The 17,385-nt window shown below is 41.1% G+C and overlaps 1 protein-coding gene across 4 annotated transcripts in view; it reads left to right on the forward strand.

Annotated features, from left to right (window-relative positions):
* DGKG (diacylglycerol kinase gamma) overlaps window positions 1-16,818 on the forward strand; it is a 214,335-nt gene extending 197,517 nt beyond the window's left edge. For 3 of the 4 annotated variants that reach the window (XM_025375538.1, XM_025375539.1, XM_025375541.1), the window contains 2 exons: window positions 2,419-2,479; window positions 13,905-16,818. In XM_025375538.1, coding sequence (XP_025231323.1) covers window positions 2,419-2,479; window positions 13,905-14,003 — 160 coding nt within the window. In that variant the 3' untranslated portion in view covers window positions 14,004-16,818. The remainder of the gene's footprint in view (window positions 1-2,418; window positions 2,480-13,904) is intronic. The other variant, XM_025375542.1, reaches the window with a different exon arrangement.
* The last annotated feature ends 567 nt before the right edge of the window (window positions 16,819-17,385 follow it).

Here is a 17,385-nt window from a genome sequence, read left to right on the forward strand (position 1 = left end):
GCCCTTGGCACTGCATTGCATTCCTCAGAAAGGTCCCCACAGCAGATTCCCTGAGGTCTCTTAGCTGAAGGTCTGCTCCATCGACCCCTTTTCTTCATTTCCTCTTTTTGTTTTCTGTCTTTTCTATTCTCCAAAGCTTTGCTCTCCTTTCTTTCTGAGCTGGTGTCCTGATGCGGTCCCTGTTTTCCAGATTAATTCTTGAGTCTTGTCCATTCTCCAGGACTCTAATACTGAGTAGGTCCAGTCTGTTAACACATCTAAGCCATAACTTATGAAAACCACAGAGAACAGAATATCCTGATCCTTGAGGAATCCAAAAGCCATGTATAAGGAGGAGGACTTTTTCTTCACATTCAGTAGCTCTATTTCCAGATAGAAACAGAGGGAGTGAGCCAGGAGCCCCATCCTCCTGGCCATTTCCTGAATACCATCCCCAGCCTCAAGAACCAAAATGCCACTCTTTACTCTTGTTTTTGTTAGTAGATTTATTGTTTTTATTATTAAATACCCTCAGGGTTGATCAAAGAATCATCACATCAGAAGACAGCTTTTCCCTCCCATTTTATAATTTCAAGAACAGAACAGTTGCCAAACCCAGGTGAGGGCTTCCATGTCAATGGGTGATAACTGTTCCCTGCTCACCCAGACCAGAGGCCTCCAAAAGAGCCTGCCTTTTCTTCCAAAGACAATGTAGTATGAATTCATAACTCTTCTGCAGAGGGACGTCAGAAAACTTCATCTCTCTCCTTTTAAAATCTATGGCGGGGGGTGGTGGCTCACATCTTTAATCCTAACACTTTGGGAAGCTGAGGAAGGAAGATTGCTTGAGGCCAGGAGTTCAAGAGCAATGGGGGCAACATAGCAAGACCCCCTTCTACAAAAGATTTTTAAATTAACCAGGTGTGGTGATGTGCACATGTAGTCCTAGCTATTCAGGAGGCTGAGGTAGGAGGATTGCTTGAGCCCAAGAGGTCAAGGCTGTAGTAAGCTATGATTACATGACTGTACTCCAGCCTGAGAAACAGAGTGAGACTCTGTCGCTTTTTTAAAAATCCATATGCCAAGGCCAGAAAAGCCTTGTCTCAAGCAAGAAGGCAACACTTTTACCTCTCCTCTGGGGAGAGTATTCCTGGATGACCCCGTTTCCCAGGTAAGCCAGGCCCACAATCCATGCAACCCCAGAGTGTACTTGTTCAGGAGATTTTTTAAAAGGATTGAGGTTGGGCCGGGTACGGTGGCTCACGCCTATAATCCCAGCACTTTGGGAGGACAAGGCGGGGCAGATCACAAGGTCAGGAAATCGAGACCATCCTGCCCAACATGGTGAAACTCCGTCTCCACTAAAAATACAAAAAAATTAGCTGGGCATGGTGGCGGGCACTTGTAGTCCCAGCTACTTGGGAGGCTGAGGCAGGAGAATGGCGTGAACCCAGGAGGCGGAGCTTGCAGAGAGCCAAGATGGCACCACTGCACTCCAGCCTGGGCGGCAGAGCGAGACTCTATCTCAAAAACAAAACAAAACAAAAAACAGGATTGAGGTTAGAATAGATTGCAAGGCAAGACACACTCAGACCTGAGCTGTATGTTGTATAAATTGGAGACATTACCTCATTGACATGATGCAACCTCTCACTCAACATAGAGACCAGGCCAGTTCCCCTTTCAGAGTGGAGTTTTTGGCATGCACTCCGGGCCTTCTAGCTGATTGTTTGAGGAGCATCTGCTCAGTGGTGGTGCTGCCATGCTCACTGGTCACCGTGTCCCAGACTTCTGTGGATTTCACTGCTCATCCACAGCAGTATTTCTCAAACTGGGGTCTGAGGACCAAGGCAGTAGAATCCCCTGTAGTGCTTATTAAAACACAGACCTGGCCGAGCACGGTAGCTCACGCCTGTAATCCCAGCATTTTTGGGAGGCTGAGGCAGGCGGATCACCTGAGGTCGGGAGTTCGAGACCAGCTTGACCAACATGGAGAAACCCCATCTCTACTAAAAATACAAAAAATTAGCCGGGTGTGGTGGTGCATGCCTGTAATCCCAGCTACTTGGGAGGCTGAGGCAGGAGAATCGCTTGAACCTGGGAGGTGGAGATTGTAGTGAGCCAAGATCGTGCCATTGCACTCCAGCCTGGGCAACAAGAGCAGAACTCCGTCTCAAAAAAACAAAACAAAACACACACACACACACACACACACACACACCGAAACACAGGCCACTGGGCCTGGCCCCAGACCTGCCAAGTTAGACTCCCTGAGGTGGTCTCAGAAATCTATTTTTAACAAGTTCTCCAAAAGAGTCTTAGAGAACCACTCTTAGGTGGGCAGATAAGATTTTCCTACTTCTGTTTTCCTGGTGGGAACAACCTTGATTCTCTCACTTGAAAAAGCTCACTGTGTTCTCTTGGTGTTCTGGGTTCCAGGACAAACAAGCTGCTGCCAATGCAAGTGGATGGAGAACCCTGGATGCAGCCATGTTGCACGGTGAGTCTTGCCAATCTTTGAGACGGGGATGAGCAGCCTTATTTTTGAGCTCTTTTGGACACTGACTTAATATGAAATCACTGAATCTCGGAGTTGCAGGGATCGTGGAAGACTATCTAGTGCAACCCCTCTTCCACTTTGTTTATCCACCCACTCATTTACCTACCAGCTCTTATCAAACACCTGCTATATGCCAGACACTGTGAGGCACCGGCCACAAAACTGAATGAGACATAGAACTGACTTCGAGGAGTTCACAGTTCTAGTCAGTGAATTCTGAGACTTCACCTACTGTATCCTGGACAGTCTCAGCTTGAATCATGTCAATGGCAAGGAATTTAGTACCTCAAGAGGAAGACTGTTCTGCTGATGAACAAGTCAAATTGCTTCCTTATGTGGAAGCCAAATCTACACACTTACCTCACCTAGAATTTGGTAGGGTAGCTCCTCTGACTGCTGGAGCTCCCGGGATAAAATTTCTCGCAGAGCACAGACATGCCTCCCAACCAGTGCACCCACAGCCCTGATAACCTACTTGAAAATTCCACTGAATGAGTCACCACACGGGTTATCTATTTTGTTTATGGCACTATCACCCAGAACGTAGAACAGTGCCTGGTTTGTAACAGTTGCACAATAATATATGTCAAATGATGAATAAAAGATTGAACAAATGAACTAACAAAAACAGAGTATCTCCATTCCCAGACTTACTGTATTCGTTAGCTCTCCTTTTAACACCAGTACAGGAGCCATGCATCCTTCCTTCTTAGAGTTTGTCCTCAGTTAGAAACGCAGCTAGAATTTCTGTGGTGAAGAGCAATCATTGTTCTGGTTTTCAGGGCCTCTGCTGGGATACTACATGTGTCATACCCTCAATAAGATTGCAGCTATGCAAATTTCAAAAGATAAAGTGGAGTTTCTAAGCTTCCTCACTCTAGTGGAGTATTCAGATACTTTGATCACCTGCTATTTTGAGCCTTTTAGAACATCAAGTTGTCTTCTACTAGAGAGAGGGTTTCCTGAACCTGCTGAGAAAAGGTAGCATCTCCTATAAAGGTTATCAAAAACAGAAATTTCTCTGCAAAAATCTTACCTCGATCTTATGAAGACTAAGAAAAAAATGAAAACACACTATATCAAATAATGGCTTTCCACCCTGCTGAAGTTAGGACGGACGGAGGGAGTTTCTACTGTTTATCATTTGATGGAACTGAATTGAGAAGAATCTATCCAAGCTCCTCCTATCTCCAACCCCCCTACAAAAAAAAAGGTGGAAGAAATCAAACGCTCTCCTACCTGGTTCAGTCCTAGCTGAAAACTGGATTGCTATTCCTATCAATTCAAGCACTGGATTTTGAAGTAGCTAACTACTTCTCCCTATGCCCACACCCACCCTTCCTCCACACCAGCCTTTAGAGATTACAACTCACTGTGAAAAATTTGTGAACCAATGATTTCATAGTGTGAGAGGTCCAGAAATCCATATGGAAAGGTATATTCATCTGCTTTGACTGCCATAATAGAATACCACAGACTGACAGCTTAAACAACAGAAATTTAGTTTCTCACAGTTCTGGAGGCTGACAACACAAGACCAAGGTGCCAGAAGGGCTGGTTTCTGGGGAAGCCTCTCTTCCTGACTTCCAATGGCCGCCTTCTTGTTATATCCTCACATGGCTTTTCCTCTATGTTTGCACACTCCTTTCTCTTCTTAAAGGAACACCAGTTCTAATGGATTAGGGCCCCACCCTTGTGACCTCATTTAACCTTAATTACCTCCCTAAAAGCCCTATATACAGATATAGTCACATTGGGGGTTAGGGATTCAACATATGAATTTGGGGGGACACAATTTAGTCCATAACAGAAGGTAACAGAAAATCATTCTTAAACTTGCAAGGGTTAAAACCCATGTACCCCTTGTTGAAACATCTTCTTGAAGGTATACACCAACTAAGAACTGATTCAAAATTAAAGCCTTAAGAATGGACTATCGCAGCCCAAAAGAACTTTTGGTAAAAATGGAAACCACTGAAATTAGAATGAAGTTTCCAAAAACCTGCTAAATATGGTTATGCAACTAAATGCTAACAGCAAAAATCATTCTTTGAAAGTGAAGACATATCATGTGAACATTAATAACCTGTATCCCAAACCTAAGATTATGTTAACAAAGGCCAAAAACACAGGAGACACTGCTGAAGGAATAGTAAAGATATGTGAAGTTTCTCATTGTCTCTCTTCACTTTGATGATAAAACATATAAATCAGAAGATAATTTTAATAGGTAGACAATCACTAGTGAAACTAAAAATAGGGCGCACGCCTTTCAAATCTGGAAGAATTCAAAATATATAAACTCTATTAATGTAGCACAGGATAGAAAGCAAAAAATAAGCCAACATTTAAAAATTTTTTGAATCAAGTCGAATGATGTTAAGACTATATATACACACACACATATATATACACATATACATATATATACACACATATATTACACATATATAAAAGAAAAATAGATGAGTTAAAGTTCTCTATTAAAAGACCAATACTCTCATATTGAGTTAAAAATGAAAATCCAAATATATGCTTCTTACAAAAGATACATCTAAAATGAAAGGTTATACATATGTATATATAATGTATATCTTCTTATTTTATCCTTTATCAGGTACAGAGAAATTAAAAGGAAGAAATAGTAATGTTAATTGTGCTAATTTTAGACAAACTAACCTTCCCATGTGCCTAAAGCATAAAGCAGAATAAGTAAATGCATTTTTTATTTGATAAAAAGTACACTCAATTATGAGATACAGTGGTCATAAAATGTTAGATATTTAATAACAGAATAAAAATATATACTGTGAAAAAATAATATCAATATATATTCTGAGAAAAGGTTGATATAGAAGAAGTTGACAGACAGATATTGAGAAGCTTTAAAATATTTGTTTCCATCTTTGAGGCTAAGTAGCCAAAAAAAAAAAAAAAGGCTTGGATGAAATAACTCTATAACTCATAAAGAAATTAAATATGATATTTGTTCAAGCATTCATATTTACTAAAATAGATCAGAAACTAGTTTACAAGGCAAAAAGCGCCATAAAACCCAGTTGCAGAAATTATAAAGGTCATTTTCTTTGACCACAAAGTAATAAAACTAGAAATTACTAATAGAAGATTAAGTGAATAAACAAAATTTAGTCACTTGGAGACTTAAAAATTCTCCTAAACAAGAGATTTATGAGGAGATCAAAGCCACCATGGTTGATTACTCAAAAAATTATAAAAATAAGAAGGCTCCAGTTTAAAAATTATAGAATATAGCCTAAACTATGTTTGGAAGTAAATTCAAAGCCTCATAATCTTCCATCATATAAAAAAGAAATAAAATGTAATGAATAATACTAAAATTAGAAGAGCAATAATAAAACAATCTTAGGAGAAGCAGAAGGAAGAAAATAATAAAGACAAAAGTAGAAATTAAATAATTAAAAACAGGAAACTCTAGAACTAGTTCTTAAAATATGTCAGATGTTTGAAAACCTAATTTTTAAAAGAGAAAGGAATCAAAGATATTAAAATGTAAAAAACATAAATGTAATATAAAAATATAAATATAACTGTTTCCATGGCTTTATTTAAATATAAAACAAGGCTAGGTGTGGTGGCTCACGCCTATAATCCCAACACTATGGGAGGCTGAGGCACGAGGATTACTTGAGGTCAGGAGTTTCAGACCAGCCTGACCAACATGGCTAAACCCTATCTGTACCAAAAATACAAAAATTAGCCAGGCATGGTGGCCCATCCCTGTAATTCCAGCTACTTGGGAGGCTGAGGCATGAGAATTGCTTGAACCCAGAGGCAGAGGTTGCAGTGAGCCAAGATCACGCTACTGCACTCCGGCCTGGGTGATGGAGTGAGACTCTGTCTCAAAAAAAAAAAAAAAAAAATATGTATATATATATAAAACAAAATACATAATCATCTTGATTCTAATGAACTCGAACATCTTAAGAAGATGAGTGAAAATCCTGGTAACCATTAATGAAATCAAATTATTTCAAAGAATTACATACTAAATGATCTTAAAACAGGTGGCCTTATTGGGGAGATCTTCCATACTACTAGGAAATACATACTTAGGTAAACTATTTCATAGTATAGACAACGATGGAAAGCTACTGAATCCATTTTGTGAAATGAAGACATGCAATAACCTAACAAAAATTACACTTAAAAATAGAAAACTATAGACCACTCCCAAATATAAATATGACATAAGAATTATAGTTAAAAGTATTGGTAGGTAGAATTGAACAATGTATTAAAAGAATCATTCACCCCTCTGAACATATCAAAGGAACAAAAGAAAGTCTTCTAATATTAGTTTAAATAGAAAAATTACATGATAAAATAGATGACCCAAAAGTATACAATTACATTCAACATTTCTGATTTTTAAAGATAAAAACTCTTGAAAACTAAGATCAGAAAGCTTCTCCCCCACTAATGAATACCTTTGTTAAATATATGTTAAACCATAACCAATGTTTTACTTAATAGTAAAACACTAGAGGAATTTTCACTAAAATCATGAACCAGACATGTATTTTTAACATTGGAAATTTTAGCCAATGCAATACATACTTGAAGCAGAAAAGAAATATAATTATTTAGAAAAGAGTCAAAACTGTCATTATTTGTAGGTGGTAAGATTATGTACATTAAAAGCTAATAGAATAAACTGAAAATCTCAAAGGATAAATTACTTCAATAAAACCCTATAGAAAAATGGACAAATATTAGTAGTTTTCCTATATACTGGCAATAATCAATTCAAATAATATAATTAAAAGCTTAAAATATCATTATATAAGCAACAAAAGACATAAAATACTAAACTGAACTGTGTAAAATGAATGAAGATGACTATAAGATTTAACCAATAAAGAAAAAAAAAAGGATTTAACACAGAACATCCCACGTTCCTGAACAGGGATTCCCAAATTCCAATGCAATTGTTTTTTTAACTCTACAAACAATGCAATTTCTAGGATGTTTTATAAAAGAATGCTGAGAAATAACTTCTCACAAGATATTAAAATAATTATAAAGCCACAATAATTTGAGTAACATGCTATTGGCATGATATTGGATAGATAAATCAATAGTACAGAAGCAAGCCTTGAGAAACCCTAGTATACATAAAAACTAATGAAGGAAAGACAAAGATTATAAACTAATTAGATAGGAATGAACAGTTTAGTATACAATATCCAAGAAATTGCGTTTCAGAAAATGTCATTATATAGAACCTCTCACCTCAAACTATACTCCAAAAACAAAACCAAAACAAAAAAAACCCTCCAATTCAATTACAGAATTAAATGTTCCTAGCTACCAGAAAAAAAATAGATGATCATAATTACACTGTGGGCAGGGATTTTCTAAGGAAAAAGTGGCATATTTGACTATTAACCAATTTTAATTTCTACAAGTCAAAAAATCAATATGGAATTTTTAAAAGACTAAGGACAAATTGTTTGCAATCGCTATTCCAAAGATCAGGTTAATTCTCACAAGGTATAAAGAAACGAGCTATTAGAATCCAGTGGAAAAAAAATACTAACAATGCAATAGTGAACAGAGAATTCATAGAAGAAGTGCCATGGGCTAATAAATCTATGAAATAATATTTAATATCACAAGTTTTTTAAAAAGGAATAAAAGATTTTTGAATTAAAACCGTGAGAAAGCTATGCCATGTTTCACTTACCAATTAGCACAGCTTTTTTGTTTGTCTTAATATTCATTGCTGTCAAGGGTATGGGGAGACCAGTACACTCATACAGTGAGGCAAGAGTATCGACAGTTACAGCCATTCTGAAAAGCATGTAGACCCATGTATCAAGAACTGTTGTTATAAATATCAATATACATTGATCTAGTTCATTTACTTTCACTTTTAAAAATTGTTCATATACTTCTAGGAACTTATTCTAAGTAAAATACAGATTACCAGAAATACAGAGATTGATATATAAGAATGTCACGTCTATATTACTCATCATTGCAAAAAGTTGGAAATTTCCTAAAAATTTCCTTTAAAAGCCCAACATTTAGGGAAAGGTTTCAGCTGGGCACAGTGGCTCATGCCTGTAATCCCAATTCTTTGGGAGGCCGAGGCAGGTGGATCACAAGGTCAGGAGTTCAAAACCAGCCTGGCCAACATAGTGAAACCCCGTCTCTACTGAAAATACAAAAAATTAGCCGGGCATGGTGAAGGGCACCTGTAATCCCAGCCACTCAGGAGGCTGAGGCAGGAGAATCACTTGAACCCTGGAGGCAGAGGTTGCAGTGAGCCGAGATCGTGCCACTGCACTCCAGCCTGGGCGATAGTGCAAGACTCCATCTCAAAACAAAAACAAAACAGAAGCCCATATTTGTTTATATATGTATACACAAAAGTATATATATATTTATTAAGAAAACTTGTCTCATTATTGTAACACTGTAAGATGATCTTTCATGCTTCACCATCACAGTTAGGTGGCATAATTTGAGCCTCAAAATTCAGAATCTTCTCCCAGAGTTAGATGATAGTAGAATCTCAAAGTCAAAGATGATCCTAGTTATCTAGTCTGGTGATTCTCAGACTTGAGTTTGCATCTAAATAACCTACAGGGGTTCTGAAACACCTATTGCTGGGCCACATTCCAGATTTTCTGGTTCAGTAAGTCTGGATGCTAGAGAGTTTTCATTTCTCACAAGTTCCAAGGTGATGCTGATGCTGCTGGCCTATGAGCCACACTTTGAGAACCAACGATGTAGTTGAACTTCCCAACTCATCAATAAATCCCACACTTCTTCCCCACCCTCTGCAAAATCTGATTGATTGTCCAGTTACATTCTTTTGTTTTTTTGGTTTTGTTTGTTTGTTTGTTTTTTGTTTTTTTTGTTTTTGTTTTTGTTTTTTGAGACAGAGTCTCGCTTTGTTGCCCAGGCTGGAGTGCCGTGGCGCAATCTCGGCTCTCTGCAACCTGTACCTCCCAGGTTCAAGTGATTCTCCTGCCTTGGCCTCCCAAGTAGCTGGGATTCCAGGCGCCCACTACCACACCTGGCTAATTTTTGTACTTTTTAGTAGAGACGGGATTTCACCATGTTGGCAAGGCTGGTCTCGAACTCCTGACCTCAGGTGATCTGCCTACCTCGGCCTCCCAAAGTGCCAGGATTACAGGTGTGAGCCACCGTGCCTGGCCTTGTCCAGTTACATTCGAAGGCCTCTGATGGCAGGAAACACTGTCATGAAGCAGAGCATTCTAGGATCTTGGAGGGCCCAGAAACAGCTAAGACCTGAAAACCATGGAAACCTTCACCCCTCCCTTAGGCTCGCTTTAAGCAGATTCCTGCTTAAAGCATAGTTTTCTTTAACTTTTAAAATATCACAGAGACTATTTGAGACCTTTCAGATTTGTGCCTTTCTATGCATCTCCAGTTAAAATTACAGCAGATCTCAGACACTTTTCTTTTTTGTTGTTTTGTTGTTGAGACAAAGTCTCACTTTGTCACCCAGGCTGGAGTGCAGTGGCAAGAACATGGCTCACTGCCGCCTAGACCTCCCAGGCTCAAGCAATCCTCTCACCTCAGCCTTCCAAGTAGCTAAGGGTGCCCCTTCATGTCTAGCTAATTTTTGTATTTTTTGTAGAGATGAAGTTTCACCATGTTCCCCAAGCTGGTCTTGAATTTCTGCGCTCAAGCGATCTGCCCACCTGGGCTTCTCAAAGTACTGGGATTACAGGTGTGAGCCACTGTGCCTGACCCCTCAGACATCTTTCAAATGGTTTGGGAAGGGTTCACACTTAAAGTTATTGGCCATTTTACTAGGCATTATCTGAATTACTCGCCCTGAGAAGTCCCTCAATCTCTTGCTTCTCTTGAAGTAATAAAAATGTGTTAGTTTGCAGAAAACAGCCCCCAAACAAAGTCAATCGCCAGCACTAGTGAAGTTCACATTTTTGTTCTATTTTAAAGGGGAAATTACATGCTGCAATAGTTTTGTGAACTTCGAACTATCATGCAAGAGTCTAGTGTATCAATTCTCTCTATGATCGAGCAGAAAACTATGCACTAAGCTCCTGATCTTAGCATTTGGCCAGGTGCTGTCAGTGTTGTGAATAGTTTTTAAGAAAATCATAGAGACTTTAGTTAATTGCCTGACTTACCCGATTACCAAAGAAGCTTGGGTGCTAACTACAGAAATGTGGGATGACCTCTTTCTATCAGGGATTGAAAAGGCAGGCTTAGCCACATCCAACTACCTCCTAAAATAGGATCATAACTATTTTACCTGCTAGCCCCTAATTTAAGGGTAAGGGACTGATATCTCTTTGACTGGAAATGAGGATATGATTTCATACTTCTTTCAGTTCTATAGTAATAGAATCCACAAAGCTGACCAAAATATTATGTTACCCGGGAGCCCCAAACTCCTACCCTATCTAGACCTTTGTCAGAACTGCTGAAAAACATGCAGGAGAGATTTGAGTTTTACTTCCTCTTCTGTGCCCTAGAGGTACTAACTAGTGAATAAATAGCTCAGCTAAAGGGAGAAAAAAGAGAAGCGAGGGTCTTGTATCATCTTAAAAAAAAAAAAAAAACAAGGCCAGGCACGGTGGCTCATGCCTATAATCCCAGCACTTTGGGAGGCCGACGTGTGCGGATCATGAGATCAGGAGTTCAAGACCATCCTGACCAATGTGGTGAAACCCCGTCTCTACTAAAAAATACAAAAATTAGCCAGGCATGGTGGCAAGTGCCTGTAGTCCTAGCTACTCAGGAGGCTGAGTCAGGAGAGTCGCTTGAACCTGGGAGGCAAAGGTTGCAATGAGCCGAGATTGCGCCACTGCACTCCAGCCTAGGCAATAGAGTAAGACTCTATCTAAAAAAAAAAAAAAGGGGGGGTGCTCTACCAGCAGGAAAGGTAGGCACCAGCTACCAACCTCTGCCTCAAACATAGCCATCTCCACTGCCAGCATGTACGGCTTATCAGTCAGTACTTCCACAATGTGTTGTACCCTGAACAGGCACTGCACTGGCTCAGAGAGTACCATGGTGAAGAAGCTGAAGTCCTTCCCCTCATGGGCATGGGAGATCAGGAGTGAGAGATGGCTGACCACCGGGGAACATGCCACAAAGAATGCTACATTGCATGCCACAGATAATTGCTATCCGAGTGTCCAGTCTCCAGCCTATGCCTCACTTCTGTGCATTCTGGGATAAACATAATGCCCACAATAAGACACACAGCACAAAATGATGTTGATGCATTCTCGGTTTTCTCCTCTGGTGACTATCACAGAACAGTGACTCTCTCCCCTTTTAGGTCTCCAGGCTGGTGGAAGCCAACATAAGGGTCATTTTCAGCTTTTAGCACCAGTTTATGCTAATTGTCCACAGTGTCTTTTGGTCCCATCCTTCCCTTCCATTTCCTGGAGCCCTTTATTTTAATTTTAAGTTTTTGAGATGGAGTCTCTCCCGTCGCCCAGGCTGGAGTGCAGTGGCGCGATCTTGGCTCACTGCAACCTCCGCCTCCCGGGTTCAAGTGATTCTCCTGCCTCAGCCTCCCAAGTAGCTAGGATTACAGGTGCCTGCCACCACCTCCAACTAATTTCTGTATTTTTAGTAGAGACGGAGTTTCACCATGTTGGCCAGGCTGGTCTCAAACTCCTGGCCTCAAGTGATCCACCCATCTCAGCCTCCCAAAGTGCCGCGATTACAGTTCCTGGAGCCCTTTCAATGTCAACCTGGCTTACAGTAGTACCCTCTTAGCCAGGCACTCACTACCCCAGCTCACCTTGACAACAGCTGTTAAATAATTTCCCTCAAACTCTTTTTTTTTTTGTCATGTTATTCAGCAGTGTAGAATGCCATCTCTCACGCTTCCTCGTTTCTTCATGTGAACCCAGTCTTTCTGCCTCCCTTTAAAACCCCACACCAGCTGCCCCACCTGTGTCCATGACCACATTTCTCATAGTTTGCCCTGAACTCAACCTGCTCATCTGTGACTTCTCTACCCACGCCCTTTTCACCAACACATTTCCTTTCCTTCCTTCAAATTTTAAAATTCTTTCCTCCTTGTTCCCATCAGACTTTTCTCATTCCATGCCCACCTTGTTTTGGACGCCACTTGGTTTAGCCGAGATTAATTTAAACTCGTTGATGGTCTCTGTCTCAAGAGTTCTTCTGTTGTTCCCTGTGGTCACACTGTCATTTCCTACAATGCGGTAAAAACCACAAGAATGAGTTCATAGGTTCTGTTTCTTTTGACCTCCATCTTTCTCTTTCTCTTTCTCCATAAGACAAGGATTTCACTAACTGTTACTTTCCATTTTACAGTTTACAGTGGGCTTTCATTGACAATCTATTATTTGATCTTTGTGAGGAAAATAAGACAAATGTTATCCTCCTCATTTGCAGTTCAGTAAGCACTGGCTCTGAAGATTCAATGATTCGTCTGAATTTTCACAGCAAAGAAGTGGAAGTGTCTGGACTCAAACCCAGGTCTTTGAATTCTAAGTGCTTCCTGTTCCCACATCATCATCCTACTCTGAGCATTATCATACTTAATAAATATTGTGGATGGACTGATAATGTAGATTATTAAGGTTGCAAGGCCACACTCAAGTAGGAATTTACGATTTCAAAGTCATGACCTGAGGATAAGGTTGGGAAGAAAGGCAAAAATGAGAATACATCGGTGTCTTTCACTTCCAATTGACTTAAAGTTTACAGGAGAAAACACTTATAAACCCTAAAATTTAAAGAAAATAAAGTTTTAAAAAGAATTTAGGCTCTTCCCTAGAAGGCCAAGAAAAGAGGAAATACCTAAGGCACTCACTTGGGAACTCTCCACATAATGTTGCTTAGTCAGAGGTCAGACCAAAGTCTCGGTCACTTGATTGACATCTCAGCACTGCCTTGGCAGGAATGACCAGGAGCAATGGAGGCTGGGAATCTGAAAAACTGGGCTCTAATTGTTCTGCTGCTCTGTTTGTGAACTTAGGCTAGTCTAACGGGCTCCTGCAGAGGGGTCGATTGAGTCCCTGAGGTCTCCTCTGGCTGTGACATTCTGAGAGTCTGTGAATACCAAGGACACAAGACAGGTGTGAGCTGATCACCACGTGGGAAGCTCACACCTGTCTCTCCAGTGCTTCCGCCCCTCACTCCCAGCCGTGCCAAACTCCAGGCCCAGTCAGGGTCAAGTTGCCAATTTTGAAGCCGTTCAAGGACAGTTGTCCTTCTGCATGGGGCTCCTTCCAGCCTGAAGCTGGCCTTTCCTTTCTCTGTGGCTCACTCTCCCTTAGGCTACTGAGATTTGCATGCCACTAATTCATTTCTGCCTCTTTGCTTTTAGATTAAAATTACTCACAAGAACCAAGCGCCCATGATGATGGGGCCTCCCCAGAAGAGCAGCTTCTTCTCGTTGAGGAGGAAGAGCCGTTCAAAAGACTAAACAGTGTGCCAAACACCAGCTAAACCAAGAGAGAAAACAAGAAACTATAATGCACACTCACACACACATTTATGTGCACACTCACATGCACACACACGCACACATATACACTCTTCTCTAACCAGTGGAAGCAAAGCCACCCTTCGGGAAGAAAACGTCACCTTGCCATAGATTCTATTTCAACAGTGGGTACACCCCTAACAGAGCCAGTGCCAACAAAACATTTTGAATGGACTTAGGGCCCGTGAGGGCTTATGCAGCAACCTCCACATTCCCACAGGCCTCGAGTAGAATTTTCTGAGACTGAAGAGAAATCCCCCTTTCTTTCTACCAGCCCTGCAAGTTTCCTCATGGACGCTTGCGAGGGGCAGGCTGCAGGTTTCCTGCCTATAGTGAGATCGGATGTGGCCAAGGGAAAGAGCTCTGGTTCCAGAGAATTTGCACAAAGGTCCCTCTGTACAGAGACAAAACAGCCTCCAGCTCTCAGAGCATAATCCTTGGCAGGGCTCAGCAGGCGCACGTTGGTTTCTTGGTCGTCCTTTGAGTGATAACTTCTCCCTCAACCTGCTGAGGAGGCAGAAAGGCCGTGGAAAGCTGTATTTCCATTCCTGGGTTTCTGCACCATCAGTGGGCACTTGTTATTTTCCCGGAGCCTTCTCCTGGTGGCTGTATGTTTGTTTAGAGGTGGCTCCAAGAGCTCCCAGAGCTGCCTGCACAGCACACCTTAGATGTGGTATTTATTTTCTTAGTTCTGTGAACACCTGGGAGGGAAAGCAGAGAAACTGGGATTTATTTTTCAAATTGGTGTCATAATATTGTGTAAAAAGGGAAGAAAAAAAAAAAAAAACCACCCCCAGCTTCTTTCTTTTTCAAGCCAAAGCGTGTTTCCTGTTTGAGTTCCAAGCCCTGGTGGCAGACTATTCCTGAAGGCAGAAAAGATGGGAAGGAAGGAACTTTGCTGGGGAAACCGGGAGATGGTTCCCTCCTGCTTCTTTGCACTCACCACTCCCAGAGTATGACCTGAAGGACCTTCTGATGGTCTTACGTGTGTATGTATATATATGTTTAGCCTATATATATTTATATATATATAAATATTTATTTACTGACGGACTTTTCCTGATTGGAAAAAATAACAGAGGTAGTATGAGACAGAAAGTGGTAAGGAAAAAAAAGGTTCTTACTCCCCCACTCCACTGTTTCATTATCAGGACGCATCTCCCTGCGGTGATCACAAGGGTTAAGGGGAATGAAAGTAGCTCCCTACTTTCATGAAGAGACTGAGAGCTCCTATTCTGGATCCTCAAAACAAGCATGAAAGACTTGCTGGGCTGGATATACTCTCCCATTTGTCAGATAAGAAAATTGAGTCTCAGAAAAGTTCAGAGACTTTTTCCATGGTGTCTTGGCTAATGCAGCTTGAGAGTAGGTGCCGTTACAAAGATATTTAATGGAGAAAAGAACCCATGCATCTCAGAGTAGGGTCATTTCCGGTCACTGAAAAGTGATTCCACTTGGATCCAGGTTGCCAGGGAGGAACAAACGCACAGCACATGCGTGGACGGGATATGCCCACACAAGAAAACGAGTGCCTCATGCTGCTTCCCAGAGGTTCTCTCTGGCCTGAATGGAAAAGAAGTTGGTCTGAGGTTGAAGGTACTAAACAGATCATCAGATTGAACTCTCCACATGTCACCTCATCATGGTCATCATAGTCTCTTAGTTTGGAAACAACCTTGGCTGCAGGGATGACCTCAGTGGAGAGTCGCAAGGAGGACTGAGGCATCTTCTGCAAGATACTGCCAGCCAGGACAGAGGGGTCTCAGCAGAGCTTAGTGGGCTTCATTCAGCAAGTGCCAGCATTACCATCCTTTCCCAAAGGCAAGGCCGCTCAGCGCTTCACTGGGCCTCCATCCCTCTCTGAGATTTCTCAGTGGAAACTTGGACCCATTTAATATCACTCCGCTGAGCTACCTCTAATCTCCTTGCATTGGACAGGAGCTTTGGACAAGGAAGGGAATATTAAGATTGTGTGTACAAATGGCACTTAACTGTGAAGGACCATCTAGGAGCAAGATCTAAGACCATTCTGCTCAACCTAATAGTGCAGAATGCTGACTAAGGGGAAAACTAGGCCACCTGAAGTATATCTTTAATGATGGTATTCTTGGTGATGGGACCAACAAGCTCCAGAATTACTACAGGTACTATCTTGGAAGCCACTTGATTCTGAAACTGAGGCAGGTTCAGGTTTGGGGTCACTGATTCTAAGACATTTACAGAAGTTCATGCATGTGTTTCAGCCAAGTTCCCCCAAGATTGAGGCTATTGAGACATGGCACTATCAACAGGTGAAATTGATTCTCAGAGACTCACAAGTCTCATGAAGGGGCTGTGCGGAAAATGGCCCTTACCTGCTGTACCCTAGTGCACAGGACTTGCAATGTTGCTTGAGAGACATATCCCAAGTCCTTCTTAGAGGCATGGAGTATAACAACTTCAGTGGAATTGCACTTCCAATTTGGTAACCTTAGTAAATCTTGTGTTGTTTAATCATGACTTGCAAATCATCCTTTAAACACTATGACTGTGGTTTCTTTTTGTGGAGTCCCTCATCATAGTGACCCTCATAGCAACCTCTGAGGTTAGCCGAGAAGGTATTATTATCTCAATCTCAATGAGAAGAGGTTTAGTGGTTAGTCAGGGGAGAACCTAGTCCCTTATTTCTTATTCTGATTCTGGCCATGCTACAAACATGTTCTCACCTGCCCCCCATGCTTCTACCCCAATAGCAATAAAAACTGTAAAGCAGGAACTCTTTAGTACATTGTGTTGTCCCTAAACTGATGAGCTAGGAATTGTGTTCCATTATGGCTTAGTCTTTTTGGAGTTTCCCCAGTGTGTTGAGAGTGGAGATAGACCTAGTAGGATGATTATATTCAGGTCAGAGACCAGCTCCTCTCAAGAGAGTTCTTTCCACAGATGGAAAAGATACGTTAAAATTGCCAAATAAATTAGGAAATACTTGGCAGAACCTGGAAGAGCCTCCAGACTGGCGTTACATAACATGCATATACATTATACATATGCACATTATATAAGGTGACATAGTACTTAATGTGCTGTATATATTATGTAAATTACATATTTGTGAGTAATCATGATAAATATAGAGACCCACTAATCACTTTTTTACACATACTCAGTGACAGATTAGGAAGTTACTTTGCCAGAGAGTCTTAAAACTTACTCTCTTCTGCTGCTTTGGTTCCAACTCCTGCCAAAAATAATTGCATCAACTTTTCCCATCTCTAGCCCCCTCTTCTCTTGGCCAAAACTCTCAGTTACCTCCTGTCCCAGCTAGTCTGTGCCTTCCGTGCAA

The sequence above is a fragment of the Theropithecus gelada genome, chromosome 2, assembly GCF_003255815.1.
Source record: "Theropithecus gelada isolate Dixy chromosome 2, Tgel_1.0, whole genome shotgun sequence".
NCBI lineage: Eukaryota > Metazoa > Chordata > Mammalia > Primates > Cercopithecidae > Theropithecus > Theropithecus gelada.